Genomic DNA, 25,152 nt, shown 5'->3' with positions numbered 1-25,152 from the left:
TCGCGCCGTCGCGATTTTCGCGATCGACCGCCTCGTTCGTAGCGTTACAGCGAGCGGCCGCGGCTTCGTCATCGTCGTCGTCGTTATTGTTATTATTACCGTTACGATACTGACGGTGCCTTCCACTATTACGACGATTGTTGCTATTGTTGTTTTGACGATCGAGGAGAAGCGCGCCACTGGAGGGTGGCCACCGCGAGCCACCACCTGCTAGGGACTTTGCCGTCGCGGTGACGGACATCGCGACACTGCGGCCCATCGCCGTTCCGCGATGCTCGGAGGCGCGCCTGCGCCCCGCACTCCCGTTGGTGGGGACGGCGCTCACCCTCCCACCCTGTTCACCACGTTCACGTTCACCGGCGGTCGCGAGCGACTCCGCGGCCCGCAAGTACTCCACTTCTTCGAGCCACGACCAATCCACCTCGGAACCTTCCGAGCAAACGTCCTCGCTTGGTTTCATCGCTGATTCTACTTCCGGCGGTTGTCTGCAAGCACAGAAAAATTATGCGGGTTTAATCTTTACCGGGTTGAGCTATGCGGGTATCATCACTTCCACAACGATTAACCCGAATACTGGTGAAATAGCTTTCTTTTGTTGCTTGTTTTAACTAAGTGTAGCGGTCACCAACTGACAAACAAATATTTGTTAATTCAAACATATGACATATATTTTAGAGTTTATTTAGTCTAAATTTTAGTTCATAATTGCGTTTCAAGACTGAAAAAGATTTCGGCGTAAAAAATATCAATGTATGCTCATTTGATCGCATTTTTAAAAACGTACCAATAGATGGCCCACTCTGTAAAAACGTACCAATAGATGGCCCACCCTGTAGCTTTCTTTTGTAGTAATACACTGAGAAAAAAATTACTATTTCAAAAAGTTACTTGTTTTAACTAAGTGCAGCGGTCACCAACTGACAAACAAATATTTGTTAATTCAAACATATGACATATATTTTAGAGTTTATTTAGTCTAAATTTTAGTTCATAATTGCGTTTCAAGACTGAAAAAGATTTCGGCGCGTGATTTGCAGAATTGGATATGTACATATATAAATTCAAATATTTCATCTAATACTTAAGAATTCATACATTTATACCGAAATATTAATATAATCTAAAATCCGCTTTAACCGAAAATAGGATTTCTCTTACTTAATTAGATTTATTCTCCAATTTCATATTATAATTGTTTAAATTGTAGATATTATTAGAAATTAATTTTAGAAATAATGTTTCTTGATTATTCAAATTAATAATATTAACTGCGTTCAGCAGAAAAAGTAACTTTGCTTTTCTTAGTTTCTCATTGGCTCTAAATACATAAAATCAATCATATTGAAAAATCTTAAAACAATATTTGCAAAAAAGTTTTTTTCCTGCTGAACATAATCATTAATAGCCAATCGATTTCTTACAGGCAACGTTTTTCTCTTCAAATTGTCTTTCATGTAAAAAATTCGAACAACCTCCTTTTGACGTGGAAGCAACAGGTTTTCCCCGCTTTTCCCACTAAACTCGAAAAATTTTCGTATTAAAGCGCGGCAGGTCAATAAACTCGATTTTGTTTTCTTCAATTTTACATGTCCTCGTTAAAACTTTAAATTAATAAAAGTAGCACATTTCTTTTGCCGATAACACCGCGGCTGTTTTTCTACTGCGTTTTTCTATTAGCCTCGATCATCTTGGACCTAATTATTTTATCGTCCAATAACTGCTTATGTTCGTTTCTACCGATATAAATTAACTGTAATCTTTTCAACTTACTCTTCATCATTTTCTAATTCTTAAAACTAAAAATCAAGAGTTCGTTGGACCGAAATTGAGATTAAATTACATTGGTAGAAATAGGCATTAGTAATTCTTTAATATGATATTATTAGGTTCAATATGATGAACTTTTGCGCTATTTTTATTAATATAGACTTTTAGTCCGCCCACATCTCCCTTTCCTGCACGAGATTTTCCTGGATGGAAAGGAATGATAAGAGTTCAACGCATGCCGAGAACAGTCCAAAAGGAAGAGATTACTCGAAACAAGGACTTCCTGAACGGAAACTCCTTGTTCGTCGAGAGTAGCACGTGCCGCTTCGAGGGGTCCAAAAGCGTCACGGAAGGATAGACGGGAGGAAGAAGAAATGTCACCTTGATGCGGGTTCCACGGCTCGCGCACACGACCCCCGTATACCGTGTACCGTGACTTCCGGTATGAAGCGTAACGCCTGTGAGCGACCACCTAGTCCGCGCCAGAATGCACTCCTCTACGACGATCCCCGTGGATTCCCGAGTCCCGACGTCGGCCACCGCGAGACGACGAAGGATAACAGGAATCGCTCCCTACACGCGTGTGAGAGCATGGCATGAGCCGCGCATACCTGCTTGCATTGCGTCCGCCCGCGTGGCTTCTACCCTCGCCTCGCCGGAGAACGTCGCGCGATTACGAATTGTGGGAGGATAATCGTAGGAATGTGGGTGGAGAAGCTCGGTAATTTCTCCTCATACCTCGGAACATAGAACATTGAGTTGTTCGCAGGTGTGCGGCCGAGGGGATGGAGGGGAGATAGTGGTTAGACTAGATTACAGCAGATGATTCAAGTCTCTTGAGGAAAGAGGGGAAAATTATGAGAAAGTATGACTGGAGCTATATTTTTTTTTTTTGCATAACGCGCGCGTACATTTTGTCAAAGTAGATTATTTAAATATACGTATATTTTTAAGGAATTTGTTTCAGGTATAGACCTCACGTTCCGAGAAATATACCAAAAATAGATTTTAACTACGTGTCAATGCTCTTTCATACACTGCAAAAATATGTTAATTTTAACTTAAAGACTTCTAAGATATATGCTAAAATATTAAAATTATTTATAATATTAATATTATATTTTTGTGTTTATTTTTTGTGTTTCGATATTTTAATATTTTAATTTGAATGCCTCAGAAAGTTCATTATACTTCTTCAAGTTCAAATTAACATTTTACTTTTTACAGCGTATCTATATTTAATGAACTTGCGTATATAAAAACTGTCGTTATACAATGTAAATTTGTTAATGCATTAAAATGTATGCCAATTTTATAATTCAATGCCGTCTTTTCGCTTGAAAAGTCAGGATTTTAAGATGTTTTCTAAAGATTAAAATGATTGCTCAAATAACACAAATAAAGATAACATTAATATTGAGTTGGTCAATAATTTCGCTTATTTTTGGAAGATGACGATATTAACGCGGGATAATTTCTACAATGATGTCAGTAATAAATTTATTTGCATTTAGTAAATATTTATTTATATTTAATAAATATTTTTAGAAAGATGATGTTTTGATATTTAAAAAAAGTTTGCTACCGTTAAATTTTGAACATCTGGCATTTTGAATATGAAAAATAAAAATAAGTATTTTTAGTATATTATGCTCTTTTATTTCGACAAAAAATACGCGACACAAACAACAGTATAAAAAAAGAAACAGCAATGTGCCAAAAATATTTATTCTTATTGTCCATATTCAACACAGTGTCAAATGTTTGAAACACAAACAATCTCAATAAAACTTTTTCTTCGCGCGTTGTAACATTGTCTTTCAGAAAATATTTACTATAAATATAAATAAATATTTACTAATGTCGAGATTTTTTACTAGTGAGATCATTTTCTCTATAAATAGCATATTTTTGTACCTATAGAATTTATTATAGTGATGCATTTTGATGCGAGAATCTCGAATATCGTCTCGAAATTTTTTTCTCGTATCATTAAAAATATCATTTCCGAGATTATCATATATCATTTGTTTTTCTCGTCTCGGTCTCGTCTCGAAAAAACCGAAGAAATATCAAAATAAGAAATAAACACTACCACCGTCATTTGTCTGACGTACACAATTTTGCAAATTGCGAATTTACTTCCATTTTCGCCTTTTACAAACGGAAATGAAACGAGATAATCGATATTCTTGAATGTCTCGCGATAAAATTCGAGAATCTGGAAAAGCAAGAATATCGGTCCATCGAGACGAGAAAATCGTATCAATCATTTGTTTTTGTCGAGACCAAATCTCGGTATCGGTATTTTCTCGTCTCGTCTCGCTCGAATGCATCACTAATTTATTCTCTTTGTTTAAGCAAAAAATTTAGGCTATAATCTTTGCCTACTCTACTTTCTTTTCTCTATGTTCCTACGTATCTAATTTGGTCGATGCAGAAAGCACGTAGTAGTAATTCAGAATCTCTAGCAATAAGACTTTGGTAAATTATTTAGCAATGTTACGCGCCGTGGAAGCTTAATAATTTCTGATATCTTAGCATCGCCCGAGAATTGCTGAAGGATATAAATTTAAATTATTATTTACAAGATGAAAAAAAAAGTGAAATGCAAACAAACGTGATTTCGCACTCTAATATCCATAAACAAATTCTATGGACGATTTACGCAACACCTTAATTGCATTTTTTTTTTCTATCCTACCAATCTCACATTGAGTTAATTCCGAGTTTCTCTGACTGTGAATCGTAGATTTTTTTCATTTAAAAACTGCCTCGCATCGTGGACACGCAGCGAGGCATTGAGGGATTTCGTCACAAAGCAGCGCGCATAACTGCGACGCGGCTTTCCGGATGCGTAATGTCCGACCGACATGGCGCGGCTCTCACCTTATTGTACGCGAGTCGCGCGTGGGAAGTGTTTCGCCAATACAACAACTGAAATTTGTTGTTCGAACCCCGCATGTCTACGAGAGAGGTGAGGCCGCATAACGTTCGTGCGCCCGATGACCCGACTGCTTTCGCAGCGCCCGCGGCGGTCGCGTATCAATCGGGGACCGACTTTCTAAATGCGGTCGTGCCCTTTCCCAGCGAGTCTGTCTATCGATAACGATATCGCCGCGCTATGTCGACCCTTCAGTGGCCCAAAAAAAAAAACATATTTTTGTACAAAATAATTGTCGCTGATACGATTTTACGTTGTAATTGGCAAAACAGATTTCAGAATTTAAAATTTAGAAAATGAAACAAAGTCGAACTTAGATTTTCAAATAAAACACGATTATTTTTAAGTGTTAACAGCGCAATAAATCTGTCTTGTAATTATAATTATAAACTGAGCTGTAGTTTAAATGCATTTTTTTAAAGTGAAAACTTGGTGTAAACATTAATAATATTTAAAGTCTTATATTTATGTAACACCGTCTTAAGATCAGTCTTCAGATAAATCAATTACAGAACCGTATAGCATTTTACATTGTTAGATATTAAAGGGGCATGGCAATCCAATCTCTTGAGTTAAAAAAGTAACACATTTTGTTATTTTTAACTTCCATGTGCGTCAGTGTAAATCAATCCATTTCTGTGGTTAATTGACGTAGTAAAGTTACGAAGTAAACAATGTCCAATTAACGTATTCACTTAATAAATAATAAACAAAATTTGAGATCGAATTTAATACAATGTCTTAAATCAAAATAATAATAAACAACAAGGAACATTGAATTTAACTATTTATTCTATTATTTCAATTAAATTAATGACATATTGAATACGAGGAGTGACGATCTTCAAAATGATTAAAAATAACTCAAATTGCGGATATAATTTGACATTATAAATATACGAATTTGACAGTGGAGGACATTACTTAAAACAATTTTAAAATTAGAACGTATTTATGAATATTAAGAATCTTCGTACGTTACTTATTCACGTTCTAATTTATGTGTATATATCGAATTTATTTCGAAAATCAGAGATGAGTCGTGACATAGAAATCTTTGTGTTTTCAATAAATGAATTTTCCGCTAGTAGATTTCTTATCCTTTTCAGGAGAAGAAGACCTATTCCTTTTTATTTATTTTTTTATATTTTATTGTGTGTCTCTTTATCTTTATACTTTATCACCTTGTTCTACGAATTGCATCTCCAATAAGCATTAAGCCTTAAACACAATTAAAACCACAAGCAATGGGAACAGGGGAGTAACAGATTTCAACTCGGAAACCGTGCATTCCGATATATACACAATTTTTGATAAATTGAAATTTCTTATTCCTTGTTCCAATTGCCTGTAATGCTTTTTATTGCTTGGCGGAGATGCAACTTGTAAGACAAGGTGGATAAGTACAAAGATAAGATAAAGAGACATATAATAAAATATAACGTATTTAAGGCTTTACGGCGTCAGAGACGCGACTTTATTCGCGGATTAATTCGGGAAATGACTTTCTAAACACGGTCGTGCCCGTTTTTGACGCGCCCATATCAGATGGCGATATCGCAGTCGTATTGTAATGGGCGACAAAGATCTCTTTGAGCGGTATCAGTACCGCACCACTATTGTTATTAATTATTTCCTACGCGTGAAACAAAAGCAGCTGTTTCGCTATTGTTGCGAAAGTTGAATTGCTCCTGGAACGCGGCGTTAACGAGCAAACGGAAGAGAATTACGGAGAATTACAGGTACGTTATAAGGTGGCGGTGATTAGTAAATAATCCAATTCGCGAGAAAAAGTAGACGATAATAGTAGCTTCTTCATTCGTTACCAAAGATAATGATATTTCATTCTCATGTATTATTTCGTAACGAAATAGGAGCAGAAATATATGGCTTAAACCTTTAGAGGTATGCAAAGCCATGATAAGTTATAACATGTCTCTGATAATAAAAAAGGAAATACTCTTTTCAATCCAATAAGCTTTGAAGTTATTAATTACAAATTTGACAGCAAAATCATAAAATTAAAAATGGTTAAATATATTATTAAGCTAATTACAAATTTTAAATCAACACAAATCTGTAAAATCACACATTTTAAAATAGCGAATCCAACATGAATGACTGAAGTATTGCAAAAGTTTAAATTTAATTTATGCAAAATTTATGAAGATTTATTTATTTATTTTAAATTTAGGTCCTCGATTTTCGCCATACTCGATTCGTTATTTTTAATTTTATGATCTCACGAATTCATAATCATCTGGAAAACCGATAAATATAAAATCAAGTACAAATCAATGCAGATATGCAAAAATTATTTTCTTGACGATGTTAAATCCGTCATTTATTATAAATTTCGTGATTTTAATTTCATAATCAGCAAAATTACAAACGTCTATAAATACTTGATTTATGTAATACAATAAATTCAGAAAAATTCTATCTGTACATTTTAACGTCTCAAAATCAATGTCAGATTTGGGATCTGATTAAACATTTTCAGTCTAGAATGAAATTTTGGTGATTTAAAAACAATTCGACGACTCTCTAGAAGCTAAAGTGCTATAAAAATACGATTATCTTTCTTCTTATATCGGTATATTTATCGTTAATTCATCGTTTCGTATATAATATATGTTGTTGCGGTAGCGAGCACGCGAGGACCAGAATTTTCCGCTTTCACATGTCATACGTAATATTCCATCCCTCCGAAGCGTTTCGTTCAATTCGAAACGGGGCTTAATTTATCATGTCCGCGTACTTACGTGAATGCTTGCCTCGCGACACCATATCACGAAATCATCATGAAAATGCATACTTATACGATGTCATTTACCTGTACGGCTTGACCGTGATGATTTTTTTCTTTTTCAAGTGAGAGCAACGCATTTGCGTTTAGATTCCTAATATTCACACTATCGTTCTGATCCAGCAGTCGTTAGAAAGTTTCACTATCTCCAGAGAGAGTAAATTTCTGAAATTTAAGAAGTTTCTTGGCTTTCAAATTTTTAATTAAAAAGAAGGAAAGTATTGCGCTTGAATGTGCGCGATTGGATCCAACATGAAACTTTTAATGTAAAAATCGAGAGTGATTTTTAACGAATGTTGTGATATTCCAAGCGGTAACTACTTCAAATACTATTATTTATAACGTCAAATTATACCTATTATTTGAGTTATTTTTAATCATTTCTATAGATCGCCACTGCTCTTATCTAATCGTTATCTAATGTCATTTTACTAAAACAATGAAATTAAACAATTTACTTCAAGAAAATGTATAAATGTTAAAAATTTGATACAAATTTAGTTTATTATTTATCAAATGTGTATGTTAATATAAACGACGTGGACATGGAAATGGATTGATTTACGTTTTAACATACTTATATGAAAACTAAAAATAACAAATATTATTTAACTCAGGAATTGGATTGCTATTGCTTCTTTGATATCTATCAGTAAAGGTCTGCCAGCTAAAAGCGGCTCTCTAAAACTCTCGAGCTTACACTTGTACCAACAGTTTGAAAGGTAGGGCATACGTAATGCATTCGCGGTCGTCAAAGAAGATCTGCATTTTCATTGTCAGTGTCTTTCGATCGACTTCGTGAGATCCCGCATCGCACGTCGTTTCTCATCGTCGCTAAAGCATCATGTGCACGTCGAGCAAGTCTGAATTGAAACAGTTTGCACGCTCGTTAGGCTTAGGCCTATGTAAATACTTCCGGCACGAAAGTGCGCTTTCCTGCCGACGCATTCGAGTCTACCTACGCGAATTCTTATATTCAAGTTGGTTTACCGATATGAGCTCACCGTGAGAAGTTGCTACAAAGACAGATGAGATTTTAGCTGAACGAGAAGTCAAGATAGAAAGAACTTTTTACAAAAACATCGCAATATCTTCGTAATAAAGAATTAAAAAACACGATTTTAATTTGATTAAAATATTCGTTTACTTTCTAATCGACGTGAATTAATGAGAGAAATTGAACAATCTCAAATTTGTCGAGTTTTTAAAACAAATTTGTCGAATTTTTATTTACCACAAAATTTAGTACCTTTATTTAATTTTTCTTTAATTTTCAATAATTACAAAAGTTGCATTAGGAATATTTTTTTGTGTATATGAAAAGTTTTCAGAGTTTTAATATTTATTTTAAAAAATTATTAATTTACAGAACATTATATAATCCTCTCAAAAAGTTTGTTTAGCAATTCCGTTCTTTTTTTTTACTGACGTAAAGCACACAGAAAAAAACAGATTTGCTCAAGTACTTAAAAATTTACAAGATACAAATTTGAAAATAATTTTACTGGATCATCAAAATCATTATGTAAAACATTTAAGCATTAATGACAATTCAACAAAAATAGTTTTAACATTTTAGCAATCAATTTGAGCATCCTGCATAATTATTTTGATAATTCAAACAAAATTGTTTTCAGACCTATATCTACCTAAATTTTTAGATATTTCAGCCAAATCTTTTCGTGCATAAACTCCTTGCGTGAGAAAAGTATGAAAATATAACGACAACAATCATACCTCGTGAGAAAGCTGGACGTTCCACAATTGGAAATCGACGGTCCGCAGCGGTATTCCTTGAGACTGGTGGATCTATCGATACCAGGAAGCCCATTGGTAAAAGCCGGGTTTAGGTTTGCCCCTTCTGTCCACGATTTATGATGAAGCTCTTGAAAGGAACGCCTTTTGCTTCCGCGCTTGAAGGCAACATTTTCCTCTCCGCGTCTCTTGAGAACGACTCTCGTGCGAGATTCCGAATCGATAGAAACGGATCTGTCTTTGGGCGAGTTATCCTCGCGAAACTTGTTTGAATTCGGCGGGGATTCGTAGACCGAATCGTCCGGCTGAGCATCGTACTCACTTGGCGTGACGGCTTTCGTCTCCTCCACGTCGCTTCTACCGTTCGCTTCCTCATTCGAGATCCTGGACGACGACTCAAAGGGGTAATTGACCCTGTCTTCTTCCCCTCCGATCAAGAGACTCACGGGAGATATCATGCGATGCGGGTCGATGTTCTCGTTCCTCGCGCGGTCGGAGCAGCTCGTCTCCACTTGGTCTTCGTTGTCGTCGTGCTCGGTGAGGAAATCAAAAGCATTGTTTATCTCCCGCGTCTCATATGTTTCATCCTCATGCCTCAACGTCGAAGCTTCCCTCGTTCTTTCGCAGCTCGATTTCGTCGCGTGATCCACCGTGTCCTGCTGAGTTTCTTCGTTAATGCCCGAACAGGTCCTGTGTATCACAGGTTCTAGATTCCTAGTAATATCACGTACCCGCTTGATCGTGTCCGATGAGACCACGTCGATCCTTTTGCGAATAGGTACCACTTGATCGTGACCCAAGGTCACCAGGATATCACCATTATCGGTGCTGTTCAGCACCCGCTCTTGCTGCCTGGTGAGGGAGAGTTTCTGCTCCAGTTTCGGAGGACACACGTCTAACAGATGCTCTTGTTCTTCGGGCGTCGCATCATCCACAGTGACCCGCGATACACATACATCGTTTCCAAGATCAATCAGATCGCCGTCTTCATTGGACGCCATCTTGTGACGAATTACACCTGCAATGATAAAGAGCGCTTTCCGTTAATTGATATTAAACGAGAGATCTTAATTGACATTAAACCTCTCAAGGACGCAAATCTTTCCCTCATTGAATAGTTTAAAAATAATATAGTAAGTTAGTAATATAAGAAATATATTAAAGTATCTCTCCAATATCATGAGAAAGCTACAATTTTTATAATCCACACATATTCCAAATAAAAAATACATTTTCTACGTATTTATTAAGAATTAATCTGTTTCTTAGTGTGTATTAAGTATTTCCACGTTGCGAGTATTTGCGATGTAAGCTAAAGTGTTTAAAAGAATCGTTCGCACATATCGTTGATTCACGCGATTTCTAAGCGCTGACTGTGATTATTGATTTAAACGAACTATTACACTTCGAGAGCCATCCGAGATCATCACATTAACTGTGTGTGAGCGAAGTGTGTTATTACAACCTTATGAACCCGTCCTAGATTTATCTAACCTATTCAAGAAATCTTTAGTCGTAAACCGGAGGAACATTCTCTCAACGATTGACCAGATAGAATCACCTCGCTTGAACCTTCCACAAACAGACTCGCTAATTAATTGCGCTGTTTCTTTAATATCTCTCTCTCTCTCTCTCTCTCTCTCTCTCTCTCTCTCTCAGTTTTACACTCTCTGTTTTACGTGCATGTTTCTGTATTTTTATTTTTAAGAATACGCTTCAGGGGAATTTATTCCTATAGACCTCGAAATAAAACAAACTCTCTGCTTCTCTCTCTCTCTCTCTCTCTCTCTCTCTCTCTCTGTGTCTCTCTATTTCATTCTCTCTCACTCTTTCTCAGTTTCTCTGCTTTACGTGCACGTTTCTGTATTTTTATTCCTAAGAATATGCTTTAGGAAAATTTATTCCTATAGGGCGCAAAATAAAACGATGTGTCTTCTGTCTCTCTCCCCCCCCTCTCTCTCTCTCTCTCTCTCTGACCGACTCACCACTTCGTATATACCGAAGAAAGTTGTGTAAAAGTATGCCCGCCATATCGCGACCTTGTCACATTCGTAAAATCGTTCGCAAGCTCGTCCACATCAGGAACGACTGAGATCCGAGGAAGAGAAGACAACATTATCATCATAAGTGTTCGCAATCGTTGGCGATAATTAACGACAAGGTACTAATAAGTGAGCGACGTGCAATATTCAACGGCGAAGAATGACGGCGCACGCGATCAGAGCTTTCATTTTTTATAACTTCACGACATATAAACTACCCGGTTTCTACTCTTTCGCAACTACCGAATGTATCATCGCCCATCGGGAAATGTTCGACGTTAACGCTGGCGTATGCTTAATGCATGACAACGTTTAAATATTTTGCAATATTACTTTGTACTTGTGGAATATGTATTATGTCTTATCGTGCACGATATGTTTACGATTGAATTACTTTCCATCTAATTTCCAACAATATCGATGCGTCAAGCTTTCCTAACAGTCGTTCTGACTTTTCTTCGCCATTTTTCAATTTCCCTAGCTTTCACCGATTCTCTCTGTATCAGATTCGAAGCGGCTCTGTATTATTAGTGTATGGCAAAGCCATCTTCTCTCTTCACTTATCGATCAGAAGTCCGAATGAGAAATCTCGTTCGATTTTTTTCTGGAATGTCATTTCAGTTAACGCGAGTACTGAACATGCGTCTTTTTCATCAATAAATTACGTACACTTGCAACGTATTTTTTTCCGCTATCAAATAAAACTCAGAAACAGAATTGATAAGAGATAATGTTTTTTTAAGAACAAAACATTCTTAATAAAGAGTCAATAAACAGTCAAATTTTATAATCAAAAATTATCATTTTGACTCGCATGACGTTAAAATAAAGTCAATTTAAACAAAGAATTAATGCTATTTTGACTTTTTATTTACTTGGTGATGATGTCTTGTGATATCGTTATAACTTAGTTATGATTCTACCTTGACTGATGAAAACTTATTTTTCATTTTCTACGCGGACTTCGAAGGAAATCGAAGCGAAACCACATATCGATACTCCTTTATTACGGCTCATAAACTAGCGACGAATAATGTATTGTCGTATTCCAATTTTGCCAGAATAATGTCTAGTCATCGCGAATTAAGAGTGCACGCCGCGCCAACAAGTCACTATTATATCGATATACATATATGTATATCGGTTGAATAATCACCAATTCGTTAGCATACAGCGATGTTATAAGTTCATAATAATCTTGATATATTTCCGACTGTATACATATCGTTTTTCTGACAAGATTAATTTTCCCCGGTTCTCCAGCTAATTAACGTCCACGCGCTACGAGTTAATAATTCCGCGAAATTAACAAGCTAATTAGCGTCACTATGCCCGGCGTTCGAACGTCCGCGAAATATAGAAACATAAATAAACTATAAATAATCCAATAAATAACCCGAAGAAACGATGAATCCACAAGACCGGCCGTTTCAGCCGTCGGCTCGGACTGATTAATTACCGTCAACTTACGTGTATACATACGGGCGTTATGAGTTCACTTGACGTGCACACAAATTTATTCGTCGCCGTTAAACGCTCAGTTAGACCCCGTTCTCACGACCCGCGGCCGGCCAGAAAGCAAACAAATGATGTAATTGTATACAATTACTCGGCCGACGGCTCTCTGTCATTCCGCTCACGTTCAACCGAATTAACAACAGTTGCCGCCGCTTGTCTACTCTCTATGTAAGTGCCAAGACGCTCCGGAATAATAGTGAGGAAACTAATTCGCGTGTGCACTCCGAAAAGAAAGCGTCTTCAATTCCAAGTACAAGAAGATCTTTCTCTCGTTTTTAATGAAACTCAACGAACGAGGGGGAACACCCGTTGTTTTTAATTAAAAATTACAGAATTTAAAGTTCTCGCGTTACATCTGTCTTAAATTGTGACGTCAGAAGCGAGAACATAGTACGCAAAATATATTAATGTGAAAATACGTTTTAATGGCACAATTCATTTACAATCGATAGAACCGATTTGTAAAAGCGAAAATTCTCCTTTTGTTATGTTAATTAATAAATACTCATATGTCCCGAAATGAATTATACACAACCACAAACAAAATAAGCTGTGTGTTCACAGCTGTGACAAAATGTCAAATTAATAATATCTAGAAATATGATTTAATTTGTCTCCAAAATAAGATAATGAATTTTTGGTATTTTAACAATTTATTCTATCTATTGCAAGTGCTCTTTTATTGAAAAAATGTTTCTATTCAAATATAGTTTGCAAGAATTTTTATTATAGATATATGTTTCCTCGCTTTTGACGTCACACTCTGAGATAGTATAGTGGTAAGTGGACAAGAGCCTTAATGAAAAATATAAATCATGATATAATTGAAACACTAAAAAAACTAAGTTTCAATAAATATTTGTCCGAATAGTTCTAAGTAAATATTTACTAAAAGCAAACATATATTTATTTAATATAAAAATTATTAATTTGATCTAACTATCACTTTTTATTGAGTAAATATTTATGTAAGCAATAAATATTTACTTAGTACTATTATATTAAAAGAATTATATAATAAGATTTAGTAAACTTTTTTTCAAATTCTAAAGAATTTCAAACTGTTGTTTTTATACTTTTTATCGAATTTTATTCCAAACATTTATATCATATTTTTCCATATTCACAGCTTTAACGAGACCGCGGTTCGTCGAAAAAATTTTCTCGTTCTGTAATGTTATAAAAAAAAAAACGTGACTAAACGTACCGCCTTGATGACAGATCGTCGTGTACATCGCGCTTGTCAGCGAAAAGGTGCGACTACCGGAAGGTTAAATATAATCATAATTTCTACACGTAAATTAAGAAAAATCGCCCTTGTTAGGTGGTGAGAAATTGAAAAGCGCGCACGCAAGACATCCCGCTTAAAAACAATAGCAGAATCTTTGTTTCGCGAGACTATGAGACTCATAATACTAAACAATAACTAACGTTATAATTCTTGGAATATCATAAACGTGTTAATGGCGCAAACCAAGAGTTATTTTCCTGCGCCACTTACAGGTTTATTAATCACAAGTTGCAACACTAATCAATTACGAGTAGAACTCTACGGCTAATAGAGTTAATAACGTGTCGCGCGAAGAAAAAAAACTTGTAAAATTGGCGAGTAATCGTCCAACGTTAAAAATTAAGTTCCGGACATTAGTATTATAATAATTATAATAGTTTTAATTTTCCAATCAATAATACTTATTATACCACTGTTGTAACATTCCATTTTCGTTCTTCGCAATTAAAAAGAATTTATGTTAATGTCGTGACACATTAAAGCGTAGGTCATAAATTTGCATTGTTTTACATTGCACGAACATAAACACCGTCGTCGGAAATGTAGAAAGATGAAGACCCTTGTTATCTCCAAATAAAAAAGTAGGTCCGTACATAGCGCTTTCACCGCATGAATTATAGTTTTACGCCTATCCGCGAAAGTCCACCAACGTCTAAGAGTACAGCGTCTAATAGCTGAGAGTGAAGCGAATCGGTCAGATCTCCAACTCGACCGTCTCCTAGAAAAGTCCCGTTGGGAAAGAAAGAATGTCGACGGAATCGGCGGCGAGCAATGCGAATAACGCACGCGCTTTACGCTCCGCGTGCGAATACATATAGCGCGAACGGTACTTTCTCGACAACCATATACGAGGTAATTAACGCAATCCTCGGCTCGTCTCCACGCGGTGCGAGATCGACTTTCCGAAGTCCCGCCGCTCGGCCGCTCCATGGCACGCACTGCACCTCGTGACTCATCGCCGTCAACCATCTCATCGTCACGCAGTGATCAATGAAGGGAGAGAACTATACCGCGAATCGCGCGCGGTTCGTTGAACTTTTAATCGCGCCACGCGGGAGAGCAAGGCGGGTCACACACGCCCGACACGCGCTCCTATAGCGTCGTCGTGTATATACAGGGTGTGTCGAAGGTCATGCTTCCTTTGATCCGCCAGTGAAAATCGCCGGATCATTAAATTTCATTTCAACAGTGAGTCTCAATTGATAGTTCGACAGCTGAAAGAGGAAAGATGAAAGACTTGAAAAATTGATAGAATTGCTTTCACATCTCGGTTACACGTTCATCTATCACGCGATATTCGTTAATCTATGGACTTTAATTCTTGCTACAATTACTTATCTGCAATGAAAACTTTTCTTTAAATTCCTCACATAATTTTTTAGAATAGTTTTTAGAAGTTGAAATTTTTCAGTTGGAAAGTCTATATTTTCTCCTGGAATTCTTTATATAAATTCTGAAATATTCTATGATTTCTCATTTTATAATTTCCAAAGAAAATATATAATCTAAAAGAGTAAAGTTTAATTAAGAGGTATTTTTAAGGAATCTTTATAAATTTAAAATATGAAAGATTTTTTTAAATATTATGAAAATTCTTTCACTGGGGTTGTAAATTATTTTCAAATTATTAGAAAGGTATTCCGTTGGCAAACACTGGAAAGGATGGTTTTGCTGAAGTATCTAAAAATTTATCTAGATACAAATCTGAAAATAATTTTGTTGAGCTATTAAAATGATTATTTAAGACACTTAAACTGGTAAAATGTCAATATTGCAAAATTATTCATTAATACTCATCATACTTGAGATTTTTACGTAATCATTCTGGCTAAATTTTAGCAGAATCGTCCTTTCGCAGCGCATCCCCTGATGTAGCTCAGAGAAAGTAGGTATATAACGCCGGAGACACCCTGTATACCTTTTTATTGCAGCACGCCGGGAGTCGCTCCCACGTTTCAAGAATGCGCTCACGTCGCACTGGATCGCTTCCTAGCGCGCCTTTTCCGCATCCTCGTGCATTTCAGACTTCTCATTATCGTCATTCATCGCTATTTCAATTTCAGAAATGCTATCTCGTGAGACGCCGCTATTCACGCCACTCGGCGTAATTTAGAAAAACATTGAAAATTGCTCACTTTACGACGCGCTTAGGCTTATATGGAGTCATTTTGTAGCCTTGATTGTCGCACTCGGGCCTACGTTTTACAATCGACTGAAACGTAAAAATATCGGCATTACACTTTAACACGCGACTCGGATAACAAGTGCTACACAGTTGATGATTTCGTGTCATGAATAAAGCCTCGGAGTTGTCTCTTTGTTCAAAGAGGTAACGCCTTCTCATCGAACTACGCCGATACGTAATTACGTCGTTAAAAATACATCATTACTGATTAGTTCAAGGTTGCGATAACAAATGCGGGCGGCTTTTAATCATTATAATGCCAAATGACTTAAAAGTTACACATTCATTGTATGTATGAATTCTATATGATAATTTCTTAATTAGAATAATTTCATCATCATTTTCCATTTACCACTTGTTTGATTTTTTCGAAACTAACTAACAAATTTTATTATAGAGAATTATGACGATTACAACCGTTTAAGAATTAAATAGTGCAGTTTATATTGTTCGTTTGTAGAAGCTGTATTCTTATTTTTGATTATCTCATGAAATGTAAAAAAATATATCTCGCTGAATATATAATAAATGTGGGTAATTTTTAATTATTAGAATAATATATGACTTGGAAGTTATATCCATATATCTATAATAAATTAATTTTTTTCATAAACAAAAAATTCTTTTATAAAAAATTAAATGATAATGACAATCATTGTAATAATATGACTTGGAAATTACACATATTTATAATTTTTAAGTCTCAATAATTTCATTAATATTTTCTATTTATTGCTCGTAATGTTTTCATGAACAAAAATTCTATTAGGGAATCAAATGATAATTATGGCCACTTAACGATTAAACAGTTTGCGTTTATTCGATCTTCCATCTATTCGAAAGCTGTATTTTTCCCTTTTAAGCTTCTATATATCTCATGAAATGTAAAAATATATCTTGATAAATCACAATTACTTATTAAAATCGCACTTACTTGATAAATTCCGCAATTAGCAAGAGTAACTAATTATAAAATAAATGCAATTACACTGGTAAAGAAGCATACCAGAATGATAGATACAAAAATTGACTTGTTTGTGTTACTTAAAAGTTTGTACACTTATTGAAAAATATATTTCTAAACTTCCACTTCGAATTTAGAAAAGAAATAACGAAGTTACGGAACGTTTCAGAGAAATCGTTCGACTGTACCGCTCGGATAATACTCAAGTTTTAGTATATGAATCACTGACATGAAATATTATGAATAGGGTTGCTATTTCTCTTGTGTTTTCAGCCGGAGGCTCCGGCTTTTTGAACGAATTTCCGGCTTTCCGGCAGATGAAATAAATCTTGGACTAATCACTCTTAAATTTTGATGATCTTTTTTTAAATTCGTGCGTCGATTTTTTGCAGAAGAACTTTTTTTAACAGAAAGAGCTACGAAAAAATATGAATTTTGAATGTAGCAATCGAATCTCCGAACAGTGAGATCCTGGCAAGAAAACCGTTCATTTCTAGTAGAACAGTCAAAAGGTGGCACCCGTGGTTGTGGCCTACATCAATAGAATGTTACCATCTGCATCTACCTGACCCCAAAAAAAAAAATCTTTTATGTAGGTATATTTCAAATGAAAAAACTTATAACGTTTTCAACAGCTTTAATGTGCACTGAGTGCGCACTAGTTTTGCCAATGAAAAACACTATTAGAGAGCAGAAAGATCAATAGATCTAGAGCAGTTCCACCAACGTAAGATTAACTTTAATCTCAGTTTAACTTACTTGTCTTTTTCTAATTTTTAGAATAGACTTGACAATTATCAGAAAGATTTTTAACGATAAAAACATTTGTATCCTATATTTTTCATCAAAAAATTCATATTAAAAAAAATTTTGTAAGTTTATTGATTATTAAAAGAATATATTCGATGTTTATTACTTAAAATATATTTTTTAATTCATAAAAAATGAAGCTTGAAAATAAATTATTAATATCATAGCTACATATGCAAAACAATTAAATTTTTTATCCATCATCTGTGCCTTCATAAAAATTTATGAGAGCAATATCATGTCTACATTAGTAATAAAAATATGTTGAGGTTCCCAATTTTCAAATATTTCACATTAATTTCGGACAAGTCCATTATCGTTATTCTAAATAAAAACAATTAAAATGTGTAAATATAAATATTATAAAATATACAGTTTTATTGTCACTCTTATAATTCATTTCTTAAAAATTTTCATTTTTATCGTAGAATAAAAATGATTATCTTAAGTTTAAAAGAGAGAGAATATGAACTCAGCCTTGAGATAAGACGAATCCAGAATAAACTGTATCCAGAACACATAGCTCATTAACATTAAATAGTCATAAAAACTTTATGTCGGAGTTTCGACCCTCCTCGAGAAATTACATTTTTTCGATAAAGAACGACGAAGAACGAAAACGCAAAGAGCCGTTCATAAACAAAGCAGTCGTGACGGCAATTTCGATAACGACTGCAAAACTTTTGACCGTTTCAATCTCCGCGTCAGACTCAAATATTTAGTTTCGGTACATTGAGCAAATAGTGCACGCAGTTGGATCGCGGTCGTAAACATTGAAAATACGTGCAACAACGAAATGATAAACAAAGTATCACCTGCTGTGTTTTCAATTCCATAACTCGCTACTTTCGCGAGTAATTGCGCTCATTGTGGTAATTAAGAAATTGCTATTAGGAGCATCACAAAAATACATAAATAAATTTATGAGATACAAAGTATGAAATGCAATGTTAGCAAAATAAGAGATACGATGTTAAAATTCATCTTCTTTAAAAAATCCAATCCATCAACATAAATAATTTAAGGATGCGTTACACATATTTTCAAAATAATAAAAAAGTTATTAAAACGTTACTGCTTATTTTAGAGCGCATTTAAAAATAATAAAAAATTTAGCTACTGTTCACCATCTGGATCAGAAGTTATTTTAAAATTAGAAATACTTTTTTTTTAAAGAATATGTGAAATGTCAATTTGACCCGGGCACCAGTCATACATGTGTAAATTTATTTTAATGGAGATATACATAAATGTCTTCAATATAAACGTTTCAAATAATTTTCATTTATGACATACAGTAAACCTGCAAGTCTAATGATAGCATATGAATTCAATGATTATTTCGCTGCATTTTGGTAATCGCATGTAAGTGAAAATAAGTAATAATACACTAATTATAATTAATTTATTAGAAACAAAGAATGTTTATAGCCCACTCTTGTAATTATTGTTTTATCTAGTTTATCGTGAAATCGGATGTAGGAGAAATTGACCATATATTATTGTACACGAATGTTATTATGAATTTTTGTACTGAAGAGGATCCAAAACTGAGGATCGAAATGTTTATATTGAAGACATTTATGTATACCTCCGATAAAATTAATTCGCATATGTATAACTAGTGCCCGGCTCAAATTGGCATTTCACACATTTTTTGATTTATTTTTGAGAGCCTAAATTTAATTTTCTTTAACTATTTTTTTTAATCTGTGCTCCAACAGAAATGTATGCAAATTTATTATAAAATAAGGATAAAAATCTCAATTTTTTAATACAAATACTTTGTCATTGTTTCTTTTTATTTAAATTTATAACGATAAAAATAATATCAAATATAAAACTTAACAAAAACGTGTTATTCAAGAAAACTAAGAAATAAGATTGTTAACAAACACAACTTTCACATGTATATAGTTTATTTAAAGTATAAATATTAATGCATTTGTAAAATAGGTATAATGCATCTCTCAAAAATAATTAATCAACGTATGAAAGATTCCTGGATCTACAATACTTGAAAGTTAGTACGAATTTGACTTTCGTTTGAGAGCAAATGTAAAGCAAACGTGGATTTACTACCTGAAAGGATTTAGAGTTTAAATCTCAACAAGGGCAATTAAAATTTAGACGAACAAGACAGATTGTGTATTGCCTCTGTGAAAATTTAAAGATACGCTGCGTTGGATTTCATCAGTCTTTAGGATCATCGAGGCGGCACTCGAAGGTCAACCACTTCCGAGCGTCTTTACCGGCGCACACATCTGGTTGTTAAAAGTATAAACGCAACCCAGGAAATTCAATTTCCTTTTTAAGCGTGCGTAATTTGTTATTTTTTTCTCTTTTCTTTGAAAGAACGCACGTCGTAACTCTTGCAATTTTCCATCACAATATCTTTATTGCAAATAATCGAAATTCCCACAGGCCGCTTTGAAAGAAACGTGTATTGTATTAAATATTACGGAAATTGCGTATTATATATAAAAATAAAAATATTTTAAGACCGAAAAAATTTCGCAACCATCCGTTTAATAATTGTGAAAAAATAATACAGACGTAATCTCGGGTTCGACATTTAAGCGAACGTTGGATCTTTTTAATCTTACTCACGTAATTTTTTTAAACGTAATTATTCACGTGGGCTGTTTCTGACGCTCCAAATTAAATCTCAATTTTCTTTGTTCTCTCTGGTAATTTATAATTAAATAAAGACTGTGATAATATTCTATACATTCTTTAGATAAAGATAAACACAAAAATATTTTTTTTAATTATGAAACAATTAGCGCTAAATGTAATAATGTGTAATATAAATAGCATATATTTAATGAATTTGTATATTCTGAATATTCGCGAGTGAAGAGTTAAAGAAGATGAGTAGTTTCTCGTAGGAGATCACTCCAGCAATATTGCAGTAACATTATAAATATTGCAGCAGTGTTATTGCAAGCTTCTATGCTGTACGGTTATTTTATTAATATCGTTACTCCGTATACTTTAAATTCTATTTTTAAATAAAACTACAGAAACCGATCAGCACAAAGCGTAGAAGATCACACAATGCACGATTTCATCGAAAAGAGGATAATTTATAATCAACGAAGCTCTTTGTCTGCAAAAAATTTATTATATGGTTCTGGAATAGCGGCGTAAAATGCATAAAAAATTATTGTTAATAATTTCTACCGCTTTCTGACGTACGTTTTTTTTTCTACAGGGAGAGAAAAAAGAAAACGACTGTTCTCTCTTGCGTCATTCTTAGAGAGAGGTCGAGTCGCGCAATGCTCTGCGACTAGTCGAGACTGTCGAGAGTAGAGTCACTCTCGCCGTTCGCGTACGTATGTACGTGTTCGCACATTTCGATTTCTATTTATACATACCTTAGGGTCACTCGTGGGACGCCCAGAGGTGATCACGTTCGTAGCGCAGAAGGTCCGCGTGGCGAATCGTACCGAAGCGGACCGGAGGGCAGCTGGCATTTGTCGGATCGGAAGAAAAGACAACGAACGGGTTTCCTTCCCTCGCTGTCGCCGCTCGCTCGCTCGCCCGCCCGGTCGAACCGGGCGCGGACACGTACGCGTGCGCGTGCACGCACGCACGCACGCGGGCGCTGTAATTCACGGGTTTAAATCACGGTCATTCCACTCGCGCGCATGACCTTGTTCGAGAACCGTATAAAAATCGTGTAGCGACGCAACAGTGAGCATATAGTTTTCGTCACCATTCCCGCGTTGCATGACCGCTTTTATGATCCCTCTATCCCCGCCCTTTCTCCACCCGCTCCCTTTCCTGTTCTTGAACTCGAACCTCTCTTTCTTTCTCTTTACAGAGACGAGGTAAAACTTAGCTATGCAACTTGTGATACTTCAATTCTCGTCATCTGTATACTTATCTCATATTTTGTATTCTATTTTTATTTTATTTGATTTTATTTTCTCTATATTCTTCGCGTTTATACATATATATTGTTTTCTTTCTTCTTTGTAATTAATTTTTTTTAATTGTATTGTAAATTTTCTTTGTCCTTTATATCACTTTTATTTCAATTTGTTTCGTTCTTAGAGGACAGTTCTAGAATGTTAACAAGTTCCCTCTCTCTTTCCCTCTCTCTCTCCCTCTCTTTCTTTCTCAAGTAAAATCACTCTTGAGAAATCCTGTTCGCTCGAACTTCTCTCATCGAGATAAGAGATTCATTCAGATTCTTTTCTCAGATTTTCAAAGAGATTTTTCTTTCGCTCTTTTCTTCTCTACATCTCTCGCTCAGAATCCCGTTTCAGAATTCTTTCCCGGCGCAAAGCTGAAAGCTCCCGAGAAATCCACGCCGGCTAGCGTGGCAAGCATCGTGATTAAAAAATAACGCGATTCGCAGCCACTTCTCGCGTCGCAGGCGCAAATGCACGGCGCGACGCGTCAACGGAGACGCGATCGATCGACTCGCGCGCTCGATCTCCGAGCGGGAGACCTTTCTCGCTTCGATTCGCATTTGCCACGTTCACCTCGATAACGAAACCGGGTCGGACGAGGGTGACTCACACCAACCGGCGAGCCACCGGCGAGGCCTCGCGGTCGACGGACGCGATGAATTTTATTGTTTCTCGCCTCGGCCGGATTCGGCAGTCACGGCAACGCGAATTGAGGGACGAAGGGCTGCCAATCGATAACGAAATCGATAATATATAATAAAGAATTACTTCACTCCGGATCCACCACAGTTGGTAACAGTTCCCCGAGTTCTCATCGATAGGAACTTCGGAGTAAAAGATTTCCCGTGGATTCGATCGGGGGACGGTTCCTTTTTTTTTTTCGCTTTCTCTTTATACCTTTATCGCTGTTATTCAAATGCAACGCGAGACGCGAAATTTCAAACGCGATGCACTCGCGAGACGCGCGCGAGAGATACTCGCCCCTTCGCCGGCGATTCGCTTGGAGAGACGATCCGCTCGTCTCTCTCCCCTTTCGTTTTTTTTCCTCTCCCTCTCCTTCTTTCTTTACTCCGTACCCTTTCTCTCGCACACTTATTTACTCTCCTTCTCTGTCGACTTGTCCCCCCCGTCCCCTCCCCTCCCCTCTCTATCTCTCTCCCTCTTTTTCCACCAAGTTTTTCTCCCTTGTCGTCTTTCTCCTTCGTTCCTCCCCCCCCCTCAAATTCAACTCTTTCTTCCTCCCATTGTATCCGTCGATCTTCTATCTATTTTTTTTTCTTTCCTTCTGTCGCAACGAGCGCGTGCCACGTAACAGCTCTATGGGTTTTAAGACGAGTACTTCACGGTGCCCGCGTAAGGCACGCACTGAGGAAGAACGAGCTGCCGACTGCGAGCTGCGAGCAACGGACTGCAAGTCCGCGTTCGTCCGTTCACCAATTCAACCGTCGATCCACGCACCCACACGCACGCACGCGCGAGAGAGGTGGCGGAAGGGGAGAAATAAAGAGAGAAAGAGAGAGATCGCGGGTCCGGTCTATCGCGGAGAAAGGGAGAACGAGAGTGCCCGCGCGCGCGCGAGAGAGAGAGAGAGAGAGAAAGAGAGAAATGCTACGATCCGAAGGTGCAGGACGCGGAATGGGGGAGGGAAAGAGGGTTGGAACGAAAGAAACAGGTAAAGCGAACGAGCCGGGACGGACGCAAGAATCGAGAGACAGAGCTGTTGCTCCGACGATATCATTGACCCTCGTGACACTTATTGTGAAGTATCGATCGATGTTTAAGAATGCGATCACTGATAGAATGTGTATTAGGTGTCAATTAGAATCATAAAGGATACGTGAGGGACATCGTAAACAGACATCCGCAGTGCCAAGTGCATCATATTGATTATAGCTAATTCGATCACTTGTATTATAAATTTAAAAGCTCCTCTATACATGAAATCATGAAATTTGTAAAGTTAAATGTAAAAGCGTAATATATGAATATTTGGAACGATTCTATGCTCAATATAATGACATTGTTATATTGTATTATTTATAATAGAATATATATATATATGTGTGTGTGTGTGTGTGTGTGTGTGTGTGTGTGTGTGTGTGTGTGTGTGTATTATTTAATTGGCAAAGTTAATTATGCTACTGCATTTAGATACTTTATATAGAGGTCTTCTTATTTTAACTATTGTTATGTGTACCAAAAAAAGTACACAATTAACTTTTATAAAAAACTGTGTGTACCATTTTTGAAAAAAACATAAAAAATATTTATCTAATAAAGAAACATAATTTTGTTCATTTTTGTATATTTATTAAACTAAAATAAAGCTTTGTTTAACAAAGTAAGTTAGCTTTTCTGAATCAAATTAGTTTAAAAAAACAGAGTAGCTAAAATGTTAATGTGCACTAATCCAAGGTAATGCGACCGAATTCACTATTAGAATTGATATGTACTAAGAAAATATATTAGTTAACTGAACGATAGACTCTTTGAGATTCAAAATAAATTCACGAAATGCTTTGCAATATTTATAATTACTTATAAGTACTAATTTAGTTTTGCTGATTTAATACAAGCGCCGATCGATGCGCGTTCCTTCCGAAATATCGATATCTGTCGGAAAAAGAGCGTTTGACTGATATCTGTGAGACAGGAAAGATTGGCAGGTAGGAACGAGAGAAAAGCGAAGAGATAAATCACATCGATGTAAATTGTTCGCATATTCTCTTTCGCAGAAATGTAACAATGTAGGTATCTATCGTCACATCACGTACGATTCTATCGTCGCAGCGCTAGAGATTGTGTTGAAATTTTGTATTCATGTGCATCGAATTTCGAGTTTATTGGGATTATACAGATTTTTCGATTCCGTATTTAAATAATTTGGAGCATCGTTCGATTCGATACAGAGGAAATGATTATCGAGATTTTTACTTGTTGAGTAACTGTAATCTGATAATTTAATTTTTGAATAGCAATCGACAACAGAATTGTGGAAACCATCGCATTACATTACCTTGGTTTCCTTGTTATAAAAGCAAGGTAGAGAGAGAAGACGAAACATTACGAAGAGAAAGAGTGGAGGGAGAGGGAGAGGGAGGGAGAGAGAGAGAGAGAGAGAGAGAGAGAGAGAGAGAGAGAGAG

General features: G+C 35.9%; 1 protein-coding gene across 1 annotated transcript in view; it reads right to left on the bottom strand.

Moving 5' to 3' along the window:
- The window catches only part of LOC108757986 (transcription initiation factor TFIID subunit 1-like), a 26,644-nt gene extending 4,616 nt beyond the window's left edge, over positions 1–22,028 (bottom strand). Inside the window, exons 1-3 of the mRNA XM_018502687.1 lie at positions 21,466–22,028; positions 9,258–10,293; positions 7–485 (exon numbers count right to left, since the gene is read on the bottom strand). Of these exons, the coding sequence (XP_018358189.1) occupies positions 7–485; positions 9,258–10,276 (1,498 nt within the window). The 5' untranslated portion in view covers positions 10,277–10,293; positions 21,466–22,028. The remainder of the gene's footprint in view (positions 1–6; positions 486–9,257; positions 10,294–21,465) is intronic.
- Between the last annotated feature and the right edge of the window lie 3,124 nt (positions 22,029–25,152).

This window comes from Trachymyrmex cornetzi, unplaced genomic scaffold, assembly GCF_001594075.2.
Source record: "Trachymyrmex cornetzi isolate Tcor2-1 unplaced genomic scaffold, Tcor1.1 scaffold15, whole genome shotgun sequence".
NCBI lineage: Eukaryota > Metazoa > Arthropoda > Insecta > Hymenoptera > Formicidae > Trachymyrmex > Trachymyrmex cornetzi.
Note: the sequence above shows the minus strand (reverse complement) of the source record. Positions and strands in the feature narration are given on the sequence as shown.